At 37.7% G+C, this 23,835-nt stretch overlaps 1 protein-coding gene across 9 annotated transcripts in view; it reads left to right on the top strand.

Moving 5' to 3' along the window:
- Positions 1–23,139, top strand: part of Ino80d (INO80 complex subunit D) — a 72,267-nt gene extending 49,128 nt beyond the window's left edge. For all 9 annotated transcript variants that reach the window (XM_020181149.2, XM_020181146.2, XM_074071542.1 and 6 more), the window contains 4 exons: positions 768–901; positions 8,160–8,377; positions 9,312–9,469; positions 11,543–23,139. In XM_020181149.2, coding sequence (XP_020036738.2) covers positions 768–901; positions 8,160–8,377; positions 9,312–9,469; positions 11,543–12,708 — 1,676 coding nt within the window. In that variant the 3' untranslated portion in view covers positions 12,709–23,139. The remainder of the gene's footprint in view (positions 1–767; positions 902–8,159; positions 8,378–9,311; positions 9,470–11,542) is intronic.
- The last annotated feature ends 696 nt before the right edge of the window (positions 23,140–23,835 follow it).

The raw sequence follows: 23,835 nt of genomic DNA, 5'->3' as shown, positions 1-23,835 counted from the left end.
GCTCAAGTGGTAAAGTTTCAAACCCCAAGTAATACACATACAGACACCCTTTAAAAACAAGTAAGTATAAACCAAAAAGGGAAATAACAGATAGGAAGTAATTTCTTTTGGTACTGGAAATTGAATCCAGGTTCTCGCACATGCTGAGTACAGGGTTTTCTGCTGATCTGCTCCAGCCCAGAAGGCAAATCTTGTGGAAATGCAGTGGCTAAGAGTGTGAATTCTTAGCAACATTGATGAGGTACAACTGCCAATTCAATTTTAAATAAAGCTGTGGTGTAAAAGTAATTTCTTCATAGTTGTGAACTTGAATTTGGTGATACAAATGTGAAATGAAAAATTCAACTTTGGACAAATAGTGTTTTATATATTTAAATTATTATTATTATTTTTTCCCTAATGACACTAGGCTTTGAACTTAGGGCCTCTCTCTTGCTAAGCAGGCACTCTTACTGCTTGAGCCATTCCTCCAGCATTTTTTATTTTCCCCAAATAAACAAAATTGGTTCAAAATGGCCATAATGGAGACTTGCCTTAGGAGTCCATTAGCAAAATAGACTCCTGCAGAAGTATAAATCTGCATCCAATAAATAATGATGATAAATTCAGCTGTTATCGTTTTCCCATATCAGTAGTTGGATCGGTACATTAGCTTTTATAGATAATAAAATTCATACTCATGAAATATAAGTAAAGTGGCAACTTTTATACTGATGCTGAAGAATAGAGAGTTACAGTGTGTTTTATTCTTGACTTGACACACCCAGATATCCTCTTGAACCGCTCTCAGCAGCTCTTCTCTAGTTGCACCGCCAAGTTTGCAGATGGGCAGCAGTGCTCTGTGCCAGTTTTTGACATTACACACCAGACACCTCTGTGTGAAGAACATGCCAAAAAAATGGTAAGTTTGGATTTTATTTTCTGCAGTACAGGCTTTCAAACTTTTTTTTGGCAGTACTGGGATATGAACTATGAACTTTGTGATTGTGTTATATATAGGCATGCTGTTCCACTGGAGCCACACCTCCAACCCAGCTTGTAAACCTTTGATGGCTCTCCCCAGTGGGGATACCATGTGACATAATACAAACTATGGGTATATGTAAATCCCTGAAACAAGTCTTGTAAAATAGTGTTTTTAGAACCTGAAGTATTTCAGTGTGCTCTCTTTTTTAAATGCTACAGATAACTCATTGAGTTAATTTCAGACCCTCATTAAAAATAAAAAAAAAAAAGCTGAGGGCTGGTGGAGTAGATCAAGTGATAGCACTCCTGCCTAGCAAGTGTGAGGCCCTGAGATCATACCTCAGTTCCACCAAAAAAAACCCCTCTCCCCCCCAAAATATTACTGTTTTGGAAGATATTTGGCATAGGTTGAGCATCCTTAATCCAAAAATCCAAAATCTGTAACGTTCCAAGGTGGTATGATGCTCAAAAAGTTTCAGATTTTGGAGCCTTCCAGATTTGGGATTTCAGATTTCTAGATTAAAAATGCTCATCTGGTGAACTCTAATCAGATATTCAGAAATGTGTAAACTCCAAAGTCTGTAACACTTCTGGTCCTTAAGCATTTCAGGTCAGGGATATGCAACTTGTTACTTGGGTAAGATAATCTGTCCTTGTTCTAGACCGCTCTTCTTTCTTTTTATGGTGATTCTGGGGTTTGAACTTGGGGCTTCCTGCTTGCTAGCCAGGCACTCTACCACTTGAGCCAGACCTCCAGCCCTCTTTTTCTTAAGATACAGCAGATTTCCCAAACTCTTTCTTTGCCCTATTTCTCCAGGTTTTTACTTTTTTTTTTTTTTTTTTGGTGGCACTGGGGTTTGAACTTGGCCTCATGCTTGCTAGGCAGGTACTCTTACTGCTTGAACCATTCCACCAACCCTTTTTTTATTTAACCAATATATTTTCTTTTTATTACTCATTTATTCACATGTATGTACATTGTTTGGGTCACTTCTCCTCTCTGCCCCCCTCTCCCACCCCAATATATTTTCTTTCTTTCTTTTATTATTCATATGTGCATACAATGCCTGGGTCATTTCTCCCGCCTCCCCCCACCCCCTCCATTACTCCCCCCACCCCCTCCATTACTCCCCTGCCCCCTCCCTCTCCCCCCACCCCTACCCTCTCAATACCCGGCAGAAACTATTTTGCCCTTATCTCTAATTTTGTTGAAGAGAGAGTATAAGCAATAATAGGAAGGAACAAGGGTTTTTGCTAGTTGAGATAAGGATAGCTATACAGGGAGTTGACACATTAATTTCCTGTGCATGTGTGTTACCTTCTAGGTTAATTCTTTTTGATCTCACCTTTTCTCTAGTTCCTGGTCCCCTTCTCCTATTGGCCTCAGTTGCTTTTAAGGTATCTGCTTTAGTTTCTCTGCATTGAGGGCAACAAATGCTATCTAATTTTTTAGGTGTCTTACCTATCCTCATATCTCCCTTGTGTGCTCTCGCTTTTATCTTGTGATCAAAGTCCAATCCCCTTGTTGTGTTTGCCCTTGATCTAATGTCCGCATATGAGGGAGAACATATGATTTTTGGTCTTTTGGGCCAGGCTAACCTCACTCAGAATGATGTTCTCCAGTTCCATCCATTTACCAGCGAATGATAACATTTCGTTCTTCATGGCTGCATAAAATTCCATTGTGTATGGATACCACATTTTCTTGATCCATTCATCAGTAGTGAGGCATCTTGGCTGTTTCCATAATTTGGCTATTGTGAATAGTGCCGCAATAAACATGGGTGTGCAGGTGCCTCTGGAGTAACCTGTGTCACAGTCTTTTTGGGTATATCCCCAAGAGTGGTATTGCTGGATCAAATGGTAGATCAATGTTTAGCTTTTTGAGTAGCCTCCAAATTTTTTTCCAGAGTGGTTGTACTAGTTTACATTCCCACCAACAGTGTAAGAGGGCTCCTTTTTCCCTGAATCCTCGCCAATACCTGTTGGTGGTGGTGTTGCTAATGATGGCTATTCTAACAGGGGTGAGGTGGAATCTTAGTGTGGTTTTAATTTGCATTTCCTTTATTGCTAGAGATGGTGAGCATTTTTTCATGTGTTTTTAGGCCATTTGAATTTCTTCTTTTGAGAAAGTTCTGTTTAGTTCCCTTACCCATTTCTTTATTCATTAATTTTGGGAGAATTTAGTTTTTTAAGTTCCCTGTATATTCTGGTTATCAGTCCTTTGTCTGATGTGTAGCTGGCAATATTTTCTCCCACTCTGTGGGTGGTCTCTTCAGTTTAGAGACCATTTCTTTTGTTGAGCAGAAGCTTTTTAGTTTTATGAGGTCCCATTTATCTATGCTATCTCTTAGTTGCTGTGCTGTTGGGGTTCCATTGAGAAAGTTCTTACCTATACCTACTAACTCCAGAGTATTTCCTACTCTTTCCTGTATGTGATGGGTGTTTTTGAGATAGAGTTTTGTGAACTGTTTGCCCTCAGTCTTTCTGATCTCTGCTTCCTGAATAGCTAGGATTTACAGACATGAGCCATGGGCATCTGATTGGTTTTACTTTCTTACATATGGTTCTGTGAATATATTGAATATTTAATAAAATTTTGACCAAATGCCAAGCCTTTCTGTAATTTTGTTGAGCTTAATTATTGCTTTACTTAATGCTAGTGTCATAAACTCTAATTAATTCAGAATAGTTAGGAAGAGAGACATGTTTGAATTAGTAAACTACCAGAATTACTATATTATTTGTACCATTTAACAGTATTTTATATGTTTAGATAATATATAATATGTAAATTATATATTATTTAAAATAAGCTCATTTTGGTGCTAGGGATGTAGCTCAGTGGTAGAGTCCTTGCCTAGCATAAGCAAGACCCAGCACTGGGGAGCAAAGTTTATTTATTTTCACACATCAGACAGTCATTGCAAGCTATTATGCTTGGTGCCTTATGTACCAAAAGGCAAGTAAGATACTTCCTGCTCTCCATAAATGCTTTCCAGTTTCATGGGTGCATCAGGATAAGGGATCAGCATTGGGTTTGTGATTCTAGCTTTGCCACCAGTTCAGTGAGTAACTAGGGATTGATGGCTCAGCCATTCTGGCCTTTTGTTTCTATGTAAATAATTCACTGGTTTCTTCACCAAGAACTTTTGTGTTTAGTTTCTTTTGTGGGATCATATGTTTTGAAAAATTTAAAAACTAAACTATATATACAAAAGTTGGATTTATTTTCCCATTTTAATTAAAAATATACAATATGGGCATTTTTGTTATTGGGTAAGTGGTTAAGGAGAAGTAGGTAAGGAATGATTTCTGTCTTTCAAACTAATTTTTGTGTCCCTTCATTGATGATTTCACAGACTTTTGGCAGTGGGGTCCCTGCAGGTTTGAAACCATTGCAGAATCTCAGCTGTATATTAAAGTTCTACATTCCAGCATATATCAAAGTAGGGAAACTGCGCTTCAGAGTCTGCCTTAATGATGTAATGGGTAGTTTTTTATTTGTATAGCCATTATGTGAATACTTTTCAAGAAATTCAAAGCAGTTTATTCTTTTCATTTGGTTAAACATTTCTACTTATGCAAACAAGAAAATAATACATATTTTAAACAATGACATACAGTTAAAGTATATAAATAAATAATTATTCATCAGGTTTTAGAAAAGCATTTGCAATACAAATTTTAGAACTGATTTTTTTCTCTGACATTGGTCTGAACTATCTTTGTTTTAAGATAGAAATTACTTAAGAGACTATAACAAACACTCGTACCCTATCAGTACCCCAGTGAGAATCTTACTCTAGGTTAGACAAAAACTGTAAATCTATTGGATCTACTTTCATATTATATCCTCTTTTATTTATTTATTTTTCTTCTTTTTGTGGAACTGGGATTTGACCTCAGGGCTTTGCGCTTGGAAAACAGGCACTCTACTGCTTGAGCCACGTCTCCAGTCCTCATATTATATCCTGCATCCAAACACATTTTACCACTTTTACTGTTACTATCTTAGCCTAAACTACTGTAATTTTTGCCTGGAATTGTAATCTTCTTACTATACCCACTCCTAACATATGCACGTTCATGTAGAAGCTGGTGTAGGCTATGTGTGTGTGTTCTGCTTCCTTTGAATTAAATTCACACTTCTGTAACTGACACTCAGTTGTTGTGTAACTACCACCCTAATCAAGTTGCAGAATAGTCCCACCCCCCCTCTCCTCTCCACATTCTCTTGTAGTCAGCCCTTTATTCCATCCCATTGATCTAGTTGCAGTGCCTGCAACTTTGAGTGGTCTAGAATGTTGTAGGGATGGACTCATGTAGTATGCAGCCTGTAGAGCAAGTCTTTAAAAATAGACATCTAATGATTTTAATCTAGTGATCACACCTTTCTAATGACTTCCCATCATATACAGAATCGAATCAAAATTCTTACCATGGCCTGTGAGGTACTTTCCAATCTGAGCCTTGCCACCTCTTCAGCTTCATCTCCTATTCGTGTCCTCCTTAATCCCCAGGTTTCAATAAAATTGACCTTGTGCTGTTTCTTGGACACTCTTAAATATGCTGCTATCCCCAGGACTTTACAGTTACTTTTAATTTTTCCTAGAATGTCTTTTCCCAGATTTCTGTGTTGCTTACTCCTTCATTTTATTCAAGTTTCTTATCACATAATACGCCATCAAACAAGTCTTCTACCTCCCTGCTACTACTAGGTTTTTTGTTTACTATCTTGAGGCACACCTTCAGCTCTTTTGCTCTGGTTAATTTGGAGATAGGGTCTTGTTTTTTCATCCAAGCTGGCCAGGACCACAGTCCTCCTATTATATGCTTCCGGCTGCTATTGCTGGGACAACAGACATGTACCACCATCCTCAGCTTTTTCCCATAAAGATGGGGTCTTGCAAAGATTTTTTTCCAGGGTGGCCTTGGAACTGTGATCTTCCTGATCTCAATCTCCTACATTTTTGTTTTATACCTATTAAAAGAGCCTCTTTTAACACATATTGGGAGTTAGGAGCTTAACATACAAGCACTTTGGCTTGACATAAGTATTCAGAACATAACAGGTGGTAGTTAGAATTAAGGATACTAGCTGCAGAAAGCTGGTTGAATTGTTAGTATCTTTTTTCTTTTTTTCTTTGCAGTACTAGGGTTTGATCTCAGGGCCTACACCTTGAGCCACTCCACCAGCCCTTTTTTGTGATAGTTTTTTTCGAGATAGAGTCTCTTGATCTATTTGTAGTCTGGTTTCAAACCATGATCCTCCTGATCTCTGCCTCCTGAGTAGCTAGGATTATAGGTGTGAGGCACTGCTGTCTGGCTAATTGTCAGTTTCTTATTCTTCATTATTTGCTCTCCTTCCTTTGTTTACAGAACTACAGCAGTTTTATACAGCTGTGCCCTTACTGTCCCCTCTGTTTTCTTATCTCCTTGCCTTTGTAAATACTTTAAGTTCTTTTACTCTGTCATGAATTTCCAATTCTGCATCTCCATCCCTTTATTTATTCTTGCTCACTAGATATGGTTTTCTTTACATCTGCAGATCTCAAACTATGAGCCAAACTGAATTCCTTCACTTCTCTGCTTCTTCTGCAGTGTTTTCTGTATAATTAATGGTATTTCATCTAACAAGCACCCAAACTAGAAATCCTTGAGACATTTTAGAGTTTTGTATTTCCTTCATCCTCACCACATTCAAGGAGCTGTCAAATCTTTAGAGTTCTCTCTAGGGACTAGGGGTGTAGATCAGTGGTACAGCAAGTGCTTAGCATGTCAAAGTCCTAGGTTCAATCCCTGGCAACAGAACAATTTAAAAAAACAAACCACAAAACAAAGAATTGTGTCTTGGTAGACCCTTGCCTTTTCTATTCCCACCCCCCATTGTCCCTGTTTATCTTGTAGTGACTGTTAATTTAGCCCTATGATTGGAACCATGACCTTTGTCGATTGTCCCTTCTACTTACCCCTTTACACTGCTACCAGGGCAGTTAATGCTTTAAAAATAAATGTTCATCAGGCTCTGATAAAAAATGACTCCTCACTGTAGTAAATAAAGTTTAAAACCTTTTAACAGGATATCCAGAGTTACACATGCTCTGGTCCCAAGTTCTTCATGGCTTACTTTTGTATTTTATCCCTCATTCCGCCCTAAGAACAGTCATACTCAGTTACTTTTTGTCATTTGTGCCATCTCCTTTACTAGAATGATCTCTCTTACTCTCGTCATTTAAAATCCTGTTTCCCATTTAATCCTACAAAACTAAAAATAATTAATTTTCCTGTTATGTGTCCATAACAAGTATTTATATCATTATTCAATTTTTTGTGCACTGTATTTATGTCTATTTTTATTCATGTTTTCCCCAAAAGAGTGTAAATTCTTGGGTAGTACAAATTAAATTGTTTATCACCATGTCTTTTTTATTTTACTTCTCCAGTGTTGGGGATTAAACCCAGGGCCTTGCACATGCTAGGCAAGCACTCTGTCACCAAGATACACACAGCCTTTATAATGTCTATAAATGCAGGATAACACACACACACACACACACACACACACCCCTGTTGAATTGACGTGAGTTAAATTTATTTTTTTACCCACCTACTTATTATTGTGCAGAGTTTTAGACATATATTCTGTCTTAGGCATTTTATGGACTAGTAAGACATGTAAGTATATTTTAGATAGCTGTTAGGTTTTTTCCAGATAATCTGATGTTTTTATATTTAAACTCATCTGGCACATAAAACTATAGAATTGTACATATTAATGGGATAGTTTATACATTGTGTAATATTTAAATCAGGTTAAACATAACTGTCTCCTCAAATATTTATCATTTTTTTTTTTTTCCGGTGCTGGGGTTTGAAGTCAGGGCCTACACCTTGAGCCACTTCACCAGCCCTGTTTTTGAGATAGGGCCTCTCAAACTATTTGCCCAGGCTGGCTTTGAACTGCAGTTCTCCTGATCTCTATCTCCTGAGTAGCTAGTGTGTGAGCCCCCAGTGCCCTGCCTACTTATCATTTCTTTATGGTAAAACTTAACATCCTTTCTTCTAGTTTTTTGAAAGGTACAAAAGATTATTGCTATTATCACCTTACTGTGCACACAAAGCAGGAGGGATGAGGTAGGTTGACCAATGGATAATCTCAGTTGTAAAAAAACTACTTATTCATTCCAAAGGATAATTTCTTGAGAGGAGATAACTCCCGTAAAGTTCAGCACCAGCAGCAGAGGAAACCCAGGAAAAAAACCAAGCCTCCTGCACTTACCAAAAAACACAAGAAGAAGAGAAGGCGTGGACCTCGGCGGCCCCAAAAGCCCATTCCCCCTGCAGTCCCCCAGGGGAACCTCAGCATGCCCACCAGCGTCTCACTGCCAGTGGAGACCTCCCAGATCCGGTCAGTAAGAGTGTCGGATTTGCTTTTCCTTTGGCTTTCTGATTGTTCTCAGAACATCTGTCTTCGTGTAGTGATTGTAATGCTGGGATTAGCCCATAAAGCCATGTAATATATCAGGCCAGGACTGGCACTGTCTCCTCCACCTTTTTTTTGTACAGTTTCATATACAAATGTTACCATTGTCTGGCTGAACTTGGGGTACACATTTTGCCAAAGCTTTTTGATTATTGCAAAGAGAGTAGATGCTGAAAATGTATACTTTCAGTTTTTTGTGAATTTTTTAAAAATCCGTTTTGTTTTGAGACACGATCTCACTATGTAGCCCAGGCTGGCATGGAACTCACTGGGTATACCAGGCTGGTCTCAAACTTCCAATCTTTCTACTTCAGCCTGTGGGTTCTGGAATTACAGCAGTGAACCACCATTCCAGGCTTTTTTTTGTGTTTTAACAGAAGTGTGCTCCAATAGAAATATTCCATCGGGAATATGCATTAATTTTGTCAGACTCAGGCATTTTGAGCACATGAATGAAGCTTCTGTTTTAGCTAAGCTTTTTAATTTTATCTGTCTCATTTAAAAAAATTATTTGACTAGATCTGAAATTGTGAAAAACATTAAGAACACACTTGATATATCAAATTGAGGTTCATCCTACTAATCTGAAGTAAAAATATTATCTAGTAATAATTGTCTTGTTTTGATTGTTGCAGAAGTAAGTGACTGCATACAGTGAGGTCTGCCTTTTTGGCAATCTCTTAATTTTACATTTCTTTCTCAAAGTAGGGAAGGAGACATTTTATGTTAGGATTTCTTATGCTTGTGTTGAATATAGAAACCTAACGGACATTAGCTTTTCATATTGCATGAACTTGTCTTGGCCACATTGAAGTACAGGTTAAAGGGGAGTCTGGCAACCAACTTCTTTATCTTCCAGGAGCCCGTCCACGCCCGAGCTGAGTGCCGATGAGTTGCCGGATGACATTGCCAATGACATCACCGACATTCCACATGACTTGGAACTGAACCAGGAGGACTTTTCAGATGTCCTGCCACGGCTACCTGATGACTTACAAGATTTCGATTTTTTTGAAGGTATGGTTAATATTTTGATTAAGAAAACTGGCTGGAAGAAGGGAAATAAGTTTTTGGAGGTTTTTTTGTTGTTTTGATTTTGAGATAAGGTCTTGCCTCAAACTTGCTATGCTTCTGCCTCAGCCTCCCACATGCTGGTATTATAGACATGTACTCCCATACCTGGCCTGGGAAGTAGTTTTTTGAAGTGCATCTGAAATGTTGCCCCTGTTTCACTGTAAGTAGAAAATGTAACACCAATAAAGTTATTTTACCCTTTTCAGAAGGTGAAAAATATTTAATTTGTTTAACTATATTATAGACCTAGTAAATAGCTAAATTTGTAAGTTCTTTCCTTTTTTGGCAATACTCAGGGCCTTTATTGGTTTAAACTCAGGGCCTTATGCTTGTGAGGTAGGTCCTCTACCACTTGAGGCACTCCTTCAGCCCTTCTTCACTACTTTTTTGGTGGGGGGCAGGCAGGAGAAGGGTGGAACTGGGGTTGAACTTTGGGCTTTGTGCTTGCAAAGCAGGCACTCTACTGCTTGAGCCACACCTCCAGATTCCTTTTATCCTTTAAAATGAGTAATTTTACTTCAGTTTATTTTTTGACAAAGACATTTAAAACATTTATTTATTGAGGTCTTTTAGAACTTGCCCTAATTTTAATACCCTACCCTATACTTAAAATTTGCTCTTCCAAAACAGAGTTTGTTGAGACTCATTAATTCCCCAGTGCTTTCAGGGGAAATCTTACTTTTTAGAATTTTTTTCACTACCAAAAATTGGATATCTGCATGTGATTGATCAAATTCTTAATAATAGGTTTTTGTTTGTTTGGCAGTACTGGGGTTTGAACTCAGGGCCTCATGCCTGCTAGGCAGGCACTAAACCATTTGAGTTATTCCACCAGCCCTATATATTTTAAATATTGGAAATGAAATCAAAGTAGGTTCCTGGGCTTCCATTATAAATTAGTAAATTAGAGCCAGGCACCAGTGACTCATGCCTGTAATCTTAGCTATTCAGGAGGCAGAGATCAGGAGGATCTCAGTTCCAAGTGAGCCCAGAAAAATAGTTGAGAGACCATATCTTAAAAAACCCATCACAAAAAGGGCTGGCGGGGTGGCTTAAGGTATAGATCCTGTGCTCAAACCCCCAGTACCACCAAAAAAAAAAAAGTAAATTAGGATGAGGGGGAAGTTACTAGAGAGTGAGGCATGAACATTTTTGTTGTTTTGTGTGTGTGTGTGTCACTGTGGTTGGTTTGAACTCAGGGCTTCATGCTTGCAAAGCAGGGATTCTACTGCTTGAGCCACACCTCTAGTCTATTTTGCCTAGGTTATTTTGGAGTTGGAGTCTTGAGGAGTCCTGAGAACTGTGCCCACATCCTCCCAATCTCTGCCTCCCAAGAAACTAGGATCACAGGTGTGAACCACTCGTGCCCAGCATAGGCAAGAGCATTTTGAAAGATATCTCACAACAGGGAGTGTTTCTTGTGCTAAAATGTATACATGAATATCTGTGTTCTAGCATTCCCCAGCTTACTTCCAACATGAAGAACTTAGGTGTAGACAAGGCAAGGTACATGTATCCTACATACATAGCCTTTGTTTTCTACTTTAATGACTACATAATTTTAGGTACAAACATGGATAATCAAATGGCTGCCATGATTTTTAAATTGGTAATCCTTAGATTTTGTAAGAATTTAATAGTTTATAAGACAGTTTTTGAGAATATTGTAAATAAACTAAAGATTGTGGCTCAAACTCCAGGACAGTTCACATTTTGAGGCCCATCCTACTTTGGAGATAGAGATCAGGAAGATAGCGGTTTGAAGCCAGCCTAAGCAAATAGTTCTCGAGACCCTATCTTGAAAAAACCCAACACTAAACATGACTGGTGGAGTGGCTCAAGTGGTAGAAGGCCTGCCTAGCAAACATGAGTCCCTGAGTTGAAACCCAAGTGCCACCAAAAAAAAGAAGAGGGACTCTCTTTTGATAGAATATTTAAAATAATTCAGATGTCTGGTTCTTGTGATTTAGATCAAGCATGAGGTGTACTGATTCTTGATTGCTTTTGTTGACCCAGGGAAGAATGGAGATCTCCTCCCGACGACTGAAGAGGCCGAGGAACTTGAACGGGCCTTGCAGGCTGTAACCTCTCTTGAGTGCCTGAGTACCATTGGGGTACTTACCCAGTCAGATGGTGTGCCAGTCCAGGAGTTGTCAGACAGAGGAATGGGGGTGTTCTCCACAGGTACTGGAGCTTCAGGAATCCAGTCCTTGAGCCGAGAAGTGAGCACGGACCTAGGGGAGCTACTGAATGGGCGTATAGTACATGATAACTTTTCTAACCTAGAGCTGGACGAGAACCTGCTCCGTTCTGCTACCTTGTCTAACCCACCTACACCCCTGGCAGGGCAGATCCAGGGGCAGTTCTCTGCCCCAGCCAGCGTTGGCCTTACTTCTGCCACTCTGATCAGCCAGAGTGCACTTGGGGAGAGAGCCTTCCCAGGACAGTTTCATGGACTTCATGATGGCAGCCATGCCTCCCAGAGGCCACTTCCTGCCCAGCTGCTGAGCAAGGCAGATGACCTAATCACCTCCCGACAGCAATACAGCAGTGATCATTCACACTCCTCACCCCATGGAAGCCATTATGATAGTGAGCACGTGCCGTCTCCCTACAGTGACCATATCACCTCTCCCCATACGACATCTTACTCTGGTGATAATATGGCAGCTACCTTTTCAGCAGAGATGCCCATCATGGCACAGCATTTGCTCCCAACCCAACTTGAGGTGCCACTTGGAGGAGTGGTAAACCCTAGAACTCACTGGGGTAATCTCCCTGTCAACCTTGGAGACCCCTCTCCATTTAGCAACCTTCTTGGCGCAGATGGACATCTTCTTTCCACTTCCCTATCCACGCCACCCACCACATCGAACTCAGAGACCACACAGCCTGCCTTCGCCACAGTGACCCCCAGTAGCTCCAGCGTGCTTCCGGGGTTACCACAGACCAGCTTCAGTGGCATGGGGCCTTCTGCTGAACTAATGGCCTCCACCTCTCCCAAGCAGCAACTCCCTCAGTTCAGCGCAGCCTTTGGCCACCAGCTGAGTTCTCACAGTGGCATTCCTAAGGACCTGCAGCCCAGCCACAGCTCCATAGCCCCTCCTACAGGCTTCACAGTAACAGGTGCCACGGCTACAAGTACCAATAATGCATCTCCTCCCTTCCCCTCCCCAAAATGAGCAGACCTGTGCTGGCAGGCAGGTGGGGAAACCCGTGTTTTCTATCTTTGTTTCCTCTTTCACCCCTCCACCCTATTCCTAAAGAAGATTTAAAAAGGATGGATGGGGATTAGAGGGGCTCCCCCTTCCAGTTCAACAAGTGGCCGTGCAGTGGACCTCGCTTCAGTGTTCACGTGTGCTCCTTAGCACTGGTGCTCATTTTCTCCTGGCAGGTCCTCTTGGCCCGGTAGTTTTCTTGGTGGTTCAGCACAGTGACTGGATAGGATTGATTTTTTTTGCAGGAAGTCCTAGAAGTGGAAGATACCTCAGATTACCAGTGCCCTTTACTATTTCCTAGTGTGCAGATCAGTGCTTTCCATTCTATAGCCAGGTTTTTCCATAGATGGTTCTCGATACAATGATCCTATTAACTGAGTTCCTGTGTAGGAGATAGCAGGTGGTGTGTCGAGGCAGGTCAAAGCTCTGACTTAGCACCAACTGCCAAACACCACAGTGAGGCCAGGATGCCATTCCTAATTGTGATATGGTTAACTAAGAAGAAAACAGTTGTCTTTTGACCGCCTGTGAGTGTGTGTGCTCCCATTGTGTGTTTTGTGCAGTGCAGGAAGTAGCTGTTTCATTGCTTTGTTCTTTCCCCCCCAGAATGAACATAGGCTCTTTTCTCCTTTCCTACATCTCACACCCTAGTAAGGTTTGTCATTCCCATTGAAAACTAAAGTTTCCTGAATGGGGGGAGGGTGTGGTGGTGGTGGTGGTGGTCTGGTTGTGTGACTAGCACAACTCTGTTCTGATAAAGGGAAGCCCACACAGAAACGAGACGAGACACGGAAGCTGCATCCTTGTCAGTGATGGGGAATGCCTTTAAAAGCTTGCTTGGAGTGACTGCAGAGCTGCCAAGGCTCCGGGGCCTGGTAGTCACTTTGCCTTTTCACACATGCATTTTTCCTAAGTCCCCCACTCATGGAACACATTTGCAAGATGTAATCGAAGAAAATATTTTGATGTGAAAAAGCAGGATAGGTCAGATAGGTTTGAAAGATGAAATTTGTGAGCTCCTTGGTCCACCTTTTGCTTTTGCTTTTTCATGTTTACAGTAGTGATTCTTTGGTTAAGATTTGTAAACTGTTGAAGATACTTGTAGAATCAGTGTGCCAGTTGTGAAGTGATGTGTAATATCTGAAGGATACACATTTTAAAGTTTCTTTCAAAGCAGAATATGGAAATTGACAAAAATTTTACTTACCTTTGGTACTTTAAAGTAATTTAAGTACTTAGGTTTAAGTACATTTTGAAATAGTTTTGGGAAATTCTCTTAAAAGTACCAGGATTTTAGGGTTAAAAATCATGTTGGGTAGTTTAGTAGGTTGGTGACTATGAAGTGATATGTGAAGTTTCTTCTTGCTTGCCTTTCCCTCCATGAGAAAGGTTGAGCTAGATTTTAAAGGCATTTCTACTCTGCTTTTGCTGAGAGGTTTCACTGTCCCTTAAGACACCATTGGCTGTTCATACCTGAGTCAAGTACAATTTACATACATATATATTTTAAAAGACAAGTAAAGAGAACATATCTATTAATGATGTGGTACAGTAATTCATTTGTCAGGGACTGTTTGATCATAATTCCTTCCTAATAGGTAAAGGTTTGTTAAGTATTTTCGTATTTCTTCTATGTGATTTTTTTATGCCATGCTAGTTCTAACCAGTCCCTTCTTTTGAAAGCTTTTCTTTCTCTGCTTTTTAAAGGAATGATGGTGATCAGCAGGCATTATGCAGATATCACGTGCCTGAGATTAAGGAGGGAAGTGTCGCATGACTGTATGAAATCATGATATGCCCTATTTTGTATTTATTGACGTTTTTTTTGCAGGGGGGGTCCAAAAATATGTTTGTAATATATTTACTTTTTTTAATATCATGTTAATTAATTGGAAGATTTATTTTTAATAGCTTTGCCTTTTTTGCAGATTGAGAAATTTCTAAATTATAAATTATGTCACAAAGCAGTTATATTTGGTATCACCATAAATCTCTATTCTGAGAACAGATAATTTGAGCATTTCTCACCTGTGAACCTATGTCAGTAAGCTTTTTTAATTTTAGTGCACTGTAATGAAATGATGATGAGTAGTTTCCTCTGCTCCAAAGTGTCATTTCGTTTGCTAAGCTGTTTTCACATCCCATTATAGTCATCACCAGATAACTGCATTTCCAGTGATTTTGTTTTGTCTCCATTGTGTACTAATTAAAGGTTGTAGCAGAGTAGCACATGGACTTCCCATCAACTCTTCTTTGACAGCTAAGGGAAAGTCCTGGGTAGTCGATTTGAACTTTTTCTGGTTATTTGTCTCTTAGTGCTAGCTGCTTAAAATTCTTTAGTTGTCAAAACTGAGTTTGCAGTAAGTTGCACATTTTATTGTTTGCAATTTTTCTGTTTTATGTGCATTTAAAAGCCCTTCTCTGCTTTCTAGTAAGGAGGCATGAAGTGATCAGGAATGTTGCCAGTTACAGCTTCACACCAAAAACATTGAGTAAACTCCCTTTTGTTTAAATGCCCATAATGATAGCTGAGCAAAGGGCAGTCTTAGAAAGTACCAGTATAGGGTGGAATAATTAGCAAAAACACACTTCAAGACAGCTATCCAAGCTTGCAATTTGCTTTGACCTTGCTGTTTCTTGTGAGTCCTTGTTGGAAGAGAGGAGAACATAGATAAGCCCAGAGATATCCATATGTTTTTCTTCTAGTTATTGGAGCAATTTTAGTCTATTAGTAGTAGTGGGCTATTAATATGCAAAGAAAGGAATAAAATATTTTTACTCCAGAAATACAAAAATTTGTCTTTTAAAATAGCACTTATTGCAAGGCAATACTGGAATTGAAAATAAATCTTATATAAGGTCCTACAACTAGTGGAAACTAGTTTTTTATTCTAGTGCTCAATGCATGAGAAACAGTGACAAGGAAATTTCACTGTTTCTGCAGTTCTTTGGGACCATTTGTAAAGGCCAGTTAGATTGTGTTACCATGATTCAGTTTTCAAAATTGCTGCAGTAAACAGATGAGTTTTGTGCTCTGAGGATCTGATATTCATGGTCTGTTATCTGTAGCATCTGAAGAAAAAGATGGGCTTTCTCTCCTTCAACTGTTAATGCCATTTTAATGAAAGTGCTTAAGACATTGTTTTTTCCTCTGTAAAAATGGCTTAGCAATTTTCACGTCTGAGTAGGTTATGTAGCTAGCAAACAATTCAGGATAGTAAATAGCAATTACACTTAACCCACCACTTAACAGACTATGCAATGGAAAAATTTTCTGATTATCATCACGTAGCTTATAGAGCAAAAGATTATTTTCTCCAGTAAACCTACCTTGTGGAATACTCCTGCTTTATAAATGACTTCCTGAGCAATTTCATGTTCACAGGCATTGTGGTGCATCTAGCGTCCCTCTGTGAGAAGATTGTAATTTAATGAGGAACAAATAGTAGGTATGGAGATCAGGTTGGAAAGTGATTTGTTTTTCCTTAAAATTGATAGTACCTTCTTTATGGTTTAAGGCTAAAGAAAAAATATTTTATCTTTGCCAAATAACTATTTATAAGATTTGTTTCTTAAGTAAGAAACAATCTTACTGGAAGGTTAGGAATCATCATTTTCTATGACTTAACACTAAGGTTTTTCCTTACCAAGGCTTGTCCTCAATTCTTTGGTTAGGAAGGAAACCATATCTATGCTATGCACCAGTGCCCTGTCCATACAGTTTCTAGTTACATGAAAGAAGTTACATTTCTTTTGACCTTTAACCTGGACTTTTTATAAATTGACATTAGAATTTGAACACACGTAAGTCTCTTCCTGTCAGTTCATTGATCCTGCCTGTCCTCCTTCCTGTGCTCTGGCATCATGGTGGGTGGTGATGGGTGATGGACTTCATCAGCTGTGTCCCTTTTCTCTAACTTAGTTCAAAAAGGATGTTGTGGGTTGGTATTGCAAAACCAGGAGGATGTTTATACACTAATTATTTAATAGGTTTGAAATTCTTTAAAATTTCTTAGGTGTGTCTAGTTTTTCAGCTTCTTCATCCTTTTTAGCCTTTCTAAAATTTCTATTAAGTTTTATTATTAATCTGGTATATGTAGAATAATAGAATGGTTTGCTGAATAGTTAACAGAACGCTCCAGTTTAATGAGACAACTTAGAGGATTCCTTGAAAGAAAATTTAGTCACATTGAGCAGTGGTGAATTCCTTTCACCACTAATCCCTACATTGATCTAAAGATTTTTTTTCCTGTCTAAAAATACATTTCATGAGGAACATATCATGAATGACCATAGATTTTTTTTTTTCCCCCTCTCAGTAAATTAGAAATAATGGAATCTTTACTGGCCTGCTTTAGAAAAGCAATTTAATGATTTAGTAGTCTGATCTTTTTAAGCTTTCCTATATCATATTCTGGAGGGAACCAAAATCATGTTTAATAGATTAAAGTAACATTTTAAATGCAGTCTTTCAAAAGATTTATAATAAGATATCAATGAAGAACTTATATGGATATCTGTTTAACATTTTCCCTTCTACAGTGAGTTAAGAAAGAAAACACAAAACCTCCAAGAATAGTTATGTCTCTTTGTAGGTCAGACAGGGATCCTTTTCTTTTTTGTTCACCAGCTCTTAGTTTTGATTAGCGTTCCCCTCTGCACTGTAATATAGAGCTAATAAAAGACGTGGCATTTCAGGGAGAGAGAGTAAATTTGGAATGACTTTATTTACCCTGTGTTCTCAAATATCTGAAATGTTTGGGTAATTTAAAGAACAGATCTAAAAAGATCTTTGAGTAATCTAAAGTTTTGTCTGCAAAATAGTCTTCTTTCTAAAAGAAAAATCTGTTTGACTTCTAGCAAGCTACTCTGAGCAGCATAGCTTCCTTTCTCCCTTCTGCCTGCTCACCCCTGCCCACCCCAGTACTGAATGCACGTGCACACACATGATCTACCCGATCTTGGATAAACAGTAATAGAATCCCTTTCTTTCATTTTTTTTTTTTTTTTAAGCTGGGGACAACTGAAGTATGCTCTATATGCACCCAAATTTCCCCATGGAAAATTTTTCAACATGCAGTGCAGAAGGCTTCAATGCGGCTAAAGTCCACACTATTGATTTTTCTTGACTGACTTGCCCCATAACAACTCCAACCTGCGTCATTAAGGTACAGTCGACTCCAGTGGGTTAGTGTTAAAATGGTGGAAGGCTTGACCCTTGTTGACATTGTTTGCATCTGTCCAGAAGGGTTGTGTCTGTTCCTCTCAACAGTGATAGCTCTTTTTGCTATATAGTATTGAGTATGTCTCAGGGATTCCTTGCGGAAATTAGGGCAGTTTTTAAAATAAGAAAATAATTTTAAAAGAAACTAAAGGTGACTCATCATTGAAGAGAGCGCAAGAAAGAGAAAACATTTGGTTTCTTAGCCCATGGTATCTCGCCTAGGACTCTTTTCCTTTCTACTTCAGGCTCTCATCTCAGCTTCAGCATACATAACCTTTCCCATCACGCACAGCTTTAAAACTTTTATTTAAAAATTTCCTTCCCAATGAGCTTTCAGAATACTTATTGTAGATTTTAAGAGAAAAGGTATATTAATTTATGCTATTAACATCACCTCATAAATTATAAGTTTTATACTAAAGCTGTATTGAGTGTAATGAATTATGTTGCCTATGTGTTTAATAGCTAAAAAATTATATATGAGCTTTTTTTTTTTAAATTTTTTTGACAAAACAAACTAGTGAAGCACCTTTTTACACTGGATCTCTGCCGTGTCAAGGTGCATAGCTATCCTTTGCTACCTTGCAGTATATAAAATAAAAGGATATCCTGGGGCCTCAAAATGTAGAACACCCTTAGACCATTTATTATTGTTCATAGAACTGTTGAGAATCATGCTCTTTAGTAAATGATCTGTGGTTTACACTTAAGATGGCTAGAAGCTTAGTTACAGGGTAAATAATACATAGATCAAGTAAAACTCCAACTACTGTAGCTGGAATTTGTAAACTAAGTTTTTAAGACCTCTTTTATTTCCTATGGATTTATTCTTTAATTTACAGTTTATTCTGTAAGTTGGGAAGTAAAAATAGAGAAAATAATAAATATAGATGTTCTCAATGTCTTATTCAGGAACTTTTTTTATCCCTCCTCACTAAGGAATTCCCACTGTGACTTAAAAATAGAATTAAATTACTTGTGTGCATGTATATGTCCGTGTTTTTACACACATGCAGAAATATATATTGGAGGCACGTGTGTGAGAGAGATGAATGTGTGCTTGTGTAAAGATAGAGGGAACTGAATGTATTGTAGAAATAAGATTTATTTAGTTGAGGGTTTTAAAGTTACGTTCTCACTGTCTCTGTTATATGAGTACACCAAATTCTTCTTATGTTAAAAGGCTAGCTCTGATATCATGTGCATTTTATATTAACCTTTGGATTAACTTATGCTATGCTTTTAAAGTAACATGAGAAATAGCAGGTTCTAAGACCAGCCTCTTACTTTTGAGCATAAAAACAAAGAGAGGGAGAGACAGACAGACAGACAGACCCAGATAGGAGCTGTTTATCTATTGGGGTGATGGGACCAGAGTTCTGTTGAACCTTTTTTATGTTAATAATAACTTCATATTCTGAGTAATAAAATATTATTGATGATGTTGGTAAAGTTAAAGAAACCTTATAGACATTTTATAAAGAGTGTTTTGAAGGGGCTGCTTTGTTTAAGGAGTTGAAGGGATTGTTTGACCGTGCATATTTCAAAGCTGTGTGATTTCAGTTATTTTCAAGACACTTTTTAAAAAGTTATTCAGTTGTGCTATTAGTAATAAATTAGAGTGCCCCTGCTCCCAAATTATGCTACTATTGATTTAAAAAAACATTCCTGTATTTTGAGTTTTAAGTTGACATTTTGTCCTACATTTTTTACTGGAGTTTATGGTGGTCTACAATAGTCAAAATTAGAGTTATTAAGTGCTCCAATTTGTTTTTAATATAAAAAATCATGTACTTTGAAATATGTCAGAACAACTTCTGATAATACATCTGACTTTGTAGTTGTCTTTGAGGCCTCCTTTATTTCATCTTAGATATAGTCAAGACCTAGGAAAGCTTTATATGTTGTTCTTTTTTGTTGTATTTTTATGTTGTATTTTTGTAGCACCTCCCAGTTTCATTCACTCATGCTTCTGGATTTTAAGAAATCTGCAATTTCTTGTACATATGCATGCAAATGAAAGAAGGGAGTTTGTATTGGTGCCATTTCTCCCTTCAGTTGCTGGTTAATGGGATTTGCTAGAATAAATTCTCCCTGATTGAAGGGTGAAAACACCCCTTTGTGTATATCTGTACAGAGATGTGTATATGGGATGTGGTGGCACTTTGCTGAATGTGAACTTGCCTTGTCAATGGAAGATTGAAAAGTATTATGTTTATTTATACATTTGTATAAATCTATATATACACGTATGTATATGTGTGTGTATAGATAAAGCTATATACATATATTTCCCTAAAAAATGTGTGTGTGTAATAGGTAAACAGCCTTTGTTAAGCAAAATTATGCATCTATGGAGAATTGTAGATTATTCTTTAAGCCCTAAGAGGTGATAGTCTAGAGTACATCTTCAAAGCATCCAATAATCTTACTTACGCCTATCATAAAGGAACTGTTCTCACTCACCAGTTCCACAACTCTTCATCTCTGCTACCTTCTACTAGTTATTCTCTCATCACTTAAAATAAATCACACGTTATTGTGGGACTTAGTTTTTTTTTTTTTTTTTGCAGTGCTGGGGGGTTTGAACCCAGGGCTTTGTGCATGCTGGGGAAGTGCTCTACCTCTGAGCTACAGTCCCCCCATCCCGCATTGAGTTTTTTCCCCCTCAGTTAGTGTCCTTTCTATCTAGAAGCATTTGGCATTAACTTCTTAGTTTCTTTTAAAGATCTTTATCTCTGAAAATTTGCCACAACTTTTAATGATATTTTTGGTACTAATCTTGAAAGTTAGGTAGTCCTTAAAAGCAAACAAAATGCCAACATTCAAACTAAAATAATTTGGAGAGTTTTACCCAGAGAATTTTGGGATAGTTTACTTAAATTGGAAACACATAATTATGATTTTGTGACTAATACTAGTGTTAGGTTTATTCCCACACTTACTTGACCTTAAATAGTTTGATTTGCTTTGAGGTTTAATAACAAATTTTCCATTTGTATTTTAATGGAAAGTGTATAAAGTCATATGTAAGCCTCTTGACCCATCTCACTCATGATGGAACTAGTTTAATGAATCTTGTGTAATGAAATCTGCTATATTTCCTTTTGACTTTTCTCACAGTTGTAACATTGTTTTAACTTAGCTGCAGCTCTAGAAAACTTGCATCCCTATATATTGTGCCTTTAAGCTCTTATGCACACACAGTCAAAAGTGTATATATACATGTTGGAGCATGTGTACATATACTTTCGTATATACTCACACAGTATGTCTCCAGTATATATTGTGGGAGTGGACATACAAGATATTCAAAGGCAATGAAATGTTGCCCTCTAGATATATATGTATATAAATAGTGTTAATATATCTGTATATACACATGTATATGTATGAGTTCTAAATGGCAATCTTTTACATTTAGCAAAATGCTGCCCTTACTGGAATATTGTCACTGCAAAGGCAGTTGTATGTAATGATTTAAGATACATTTTCAAAAATTATTTAAAGAACATGTAAAAGTCTCATCTAAAGACATCCACACATTATTTATTTATCTTCCTTTTCCTTTTATTTTATGTTTGTTTATCTGAGAGGGAGACTGTCATTTTTTTAAAAATACCATCTGTCCCATGAGAGACAAGATTCATTTGAGGAACTTTCTCATTTTCCACTGTGGAATAGAGATGTGTACCACAACCCAGCCTGTTTATTTCAGTTATAAAGCAATTAATATTTCCATTAGTATGTGTCATCCACCATCTTCTAGATCAACTTAATTCACCAATTTGCCTCTTCCTTTCATTAATAAATAATGATCATTGAGATCACTTTGGGGGAAGTTAACTACTCTCGCTGCAGGGAAATACATCACCTAATTGTTATCTTACCTTGTTCAAAATTCAACTTTAAAGAAGACATTTCTTTCATGGAACTGTTTTTAAGCACATTTTGCATTTATTTAGTTAAAGGTCTTCCCAGTCTGTTTTTTCTTTTCTTTTCTTTCCCTTTTCCTTTCCCCTTCCTTTTCTTTTCTTTTTGAAAGAACTCCAAGTTGCATGTAATTGACACAGATTGAATTCTTTTTCCTCACAGCTTCAGGTGTTTTTCATTAGTATACTGACACTCCAAATGCACGAACATTAAGAAAAAGCTGTTAAATATCATTTAATTTTATAATGAATTTGCAGCAGGTTATATCTCAAGAACTTACAGAGAGGAGGGTAGATGGACAATACTAAATTGTAAGATGTCGGGGAAATTGGAGTAAGGGTACCCCTAAAGACTGAAACAGAGAGGGATTGAGGTTTGAATGGTTTTACATAGTAGTTTAGCTGGAACTTGATATCAGGAGCAGCCTTTAACAAAAAGCCAACTAGGCTTTGTATGGTTCTAACCAGAGTATTGAAGTGTAAGTTGAAACCAAGTTGCAGTGGGAAATCAAAGGTGAGGTATGTTATTTGAAACCAGTAAATGATGGAGAGGTTGGACAGTTTTACAATGTCTTCTAACAAAGTAACTGCACGGTAGCAAGGACTAGCAGTTCTCAAAGCCCTTCTTTTTCAGTGTTCTCATTCACCTTGGCACACAAGTATGTTTAATATGTCATACATAAAAAATACATAGAAAACAAAGTTGCTTAAAGGGAAATTACAAATGAAGAATCTTCTCTATATTTGTGTTAAGAGTGGCTGTAAGCTTAAGATATATGTACAAAAACTGGGACTCACTTGTTTCGGCACAGACAGTAGAAGGAGGTAGGCAGTTTTTGGCAGAAGCCCCATGTCTAATAAAAAGGCATTTATGGCATGGAGTGTGGTGTTGCTGGGGGAGAATACATTTTGGGAGATGATGGACTTTGGTTTGTAATTTCCCTTTAAGCAAGAAGAGATGGCTCACATTTTCCATATATCTATCAATGAATGTACTGTATTACTGTTTTAAAAATTTGATGAAATAATAATGGATTGGTCTCCTTTTGTTATCTGGTCCTTGTTTAATTTGTTTAAGGGTTTTTGTATACAAAGGTTTACATTTTTATGTATATTTTTCTTGTGTAAAAACTGATGTAATATGTGTATAAAACATTGTATGTATTATCTGTATATAGTGTGACAAAATGATTTTTCTTTCTTTCTTTTGGATGTATTAATAAATCTTGCTGTGAAGTAGTCTTGCTTTTAGTATAATTTCCTTTGCCTGGATGTTGATGGAAGCTGCTAATCTAGGGTAGGTATTTTTTTCCCTTTATTATTTTGTATTTTTTATGTTTTATCTTACACAGATGTACTCATGGTCTTTATGATTAGACTAACAGTGATTGAGAATTATAGTATCTGTGGATGAGTTAAGTTGTATCTAAGGTGACTTTAATTATACTCTCCAATCTCGAAGTTCAACCAGAAGTTGCATTTGAAGTTGTTATGTGCTATAATGGAAGTCTTACTAACAAATTTCTGTTTCATTTTACCAGAAGCCCCTTCTCTCTTAATTTTCATAGCTTTAAAATACAAGAATAATTTTATGCTAAGTAAGCAAAGATTAAAAACCAACAAAAATAGATTGGGATAGCTCAGTAGTAGCATGCTTGCCTAGCATGCATGAGCCACTGTGTTCAATCCCCAACACCATGAAAAACAAGAAACAAAACACCCCACAAAGCTTATATCACCTTGGAATTGATTTTTTTTTTTTGCATAGGTTGGAACTTTTCATTTCTTGTACTATCTTGTTGCTGAGGGAAGTTCTAGTGTAAGTTTTTGTGGTACACATAAAAGCCAGAACAAAATTTCCAAACAGTTAATGACTACCTACTCGTGTTAATTTCATAGGGTTACACTGTTTTGTGTTGTGTGGCATTTTACTTT

The sequence above is a fragment of the Castor canadensis genome, chromosome 4 (assembly GCF_047511655.1).
Source record: "Castor canadensis chromosome 4, mCasCan1.hap1v2, whole genome shotgun sequence".
NCBI classification, from domain to species: Eukaryota; Metazoa; Chordata; class Mammalia; order Rodentia; family Castoridae; genus Castor; species Castor canadensis.
The sequence above is the reverse complement of the archived record's forward strand: the minus strand, read 5'-3'. Positions and strand labels throughout refer to the sequence as shown.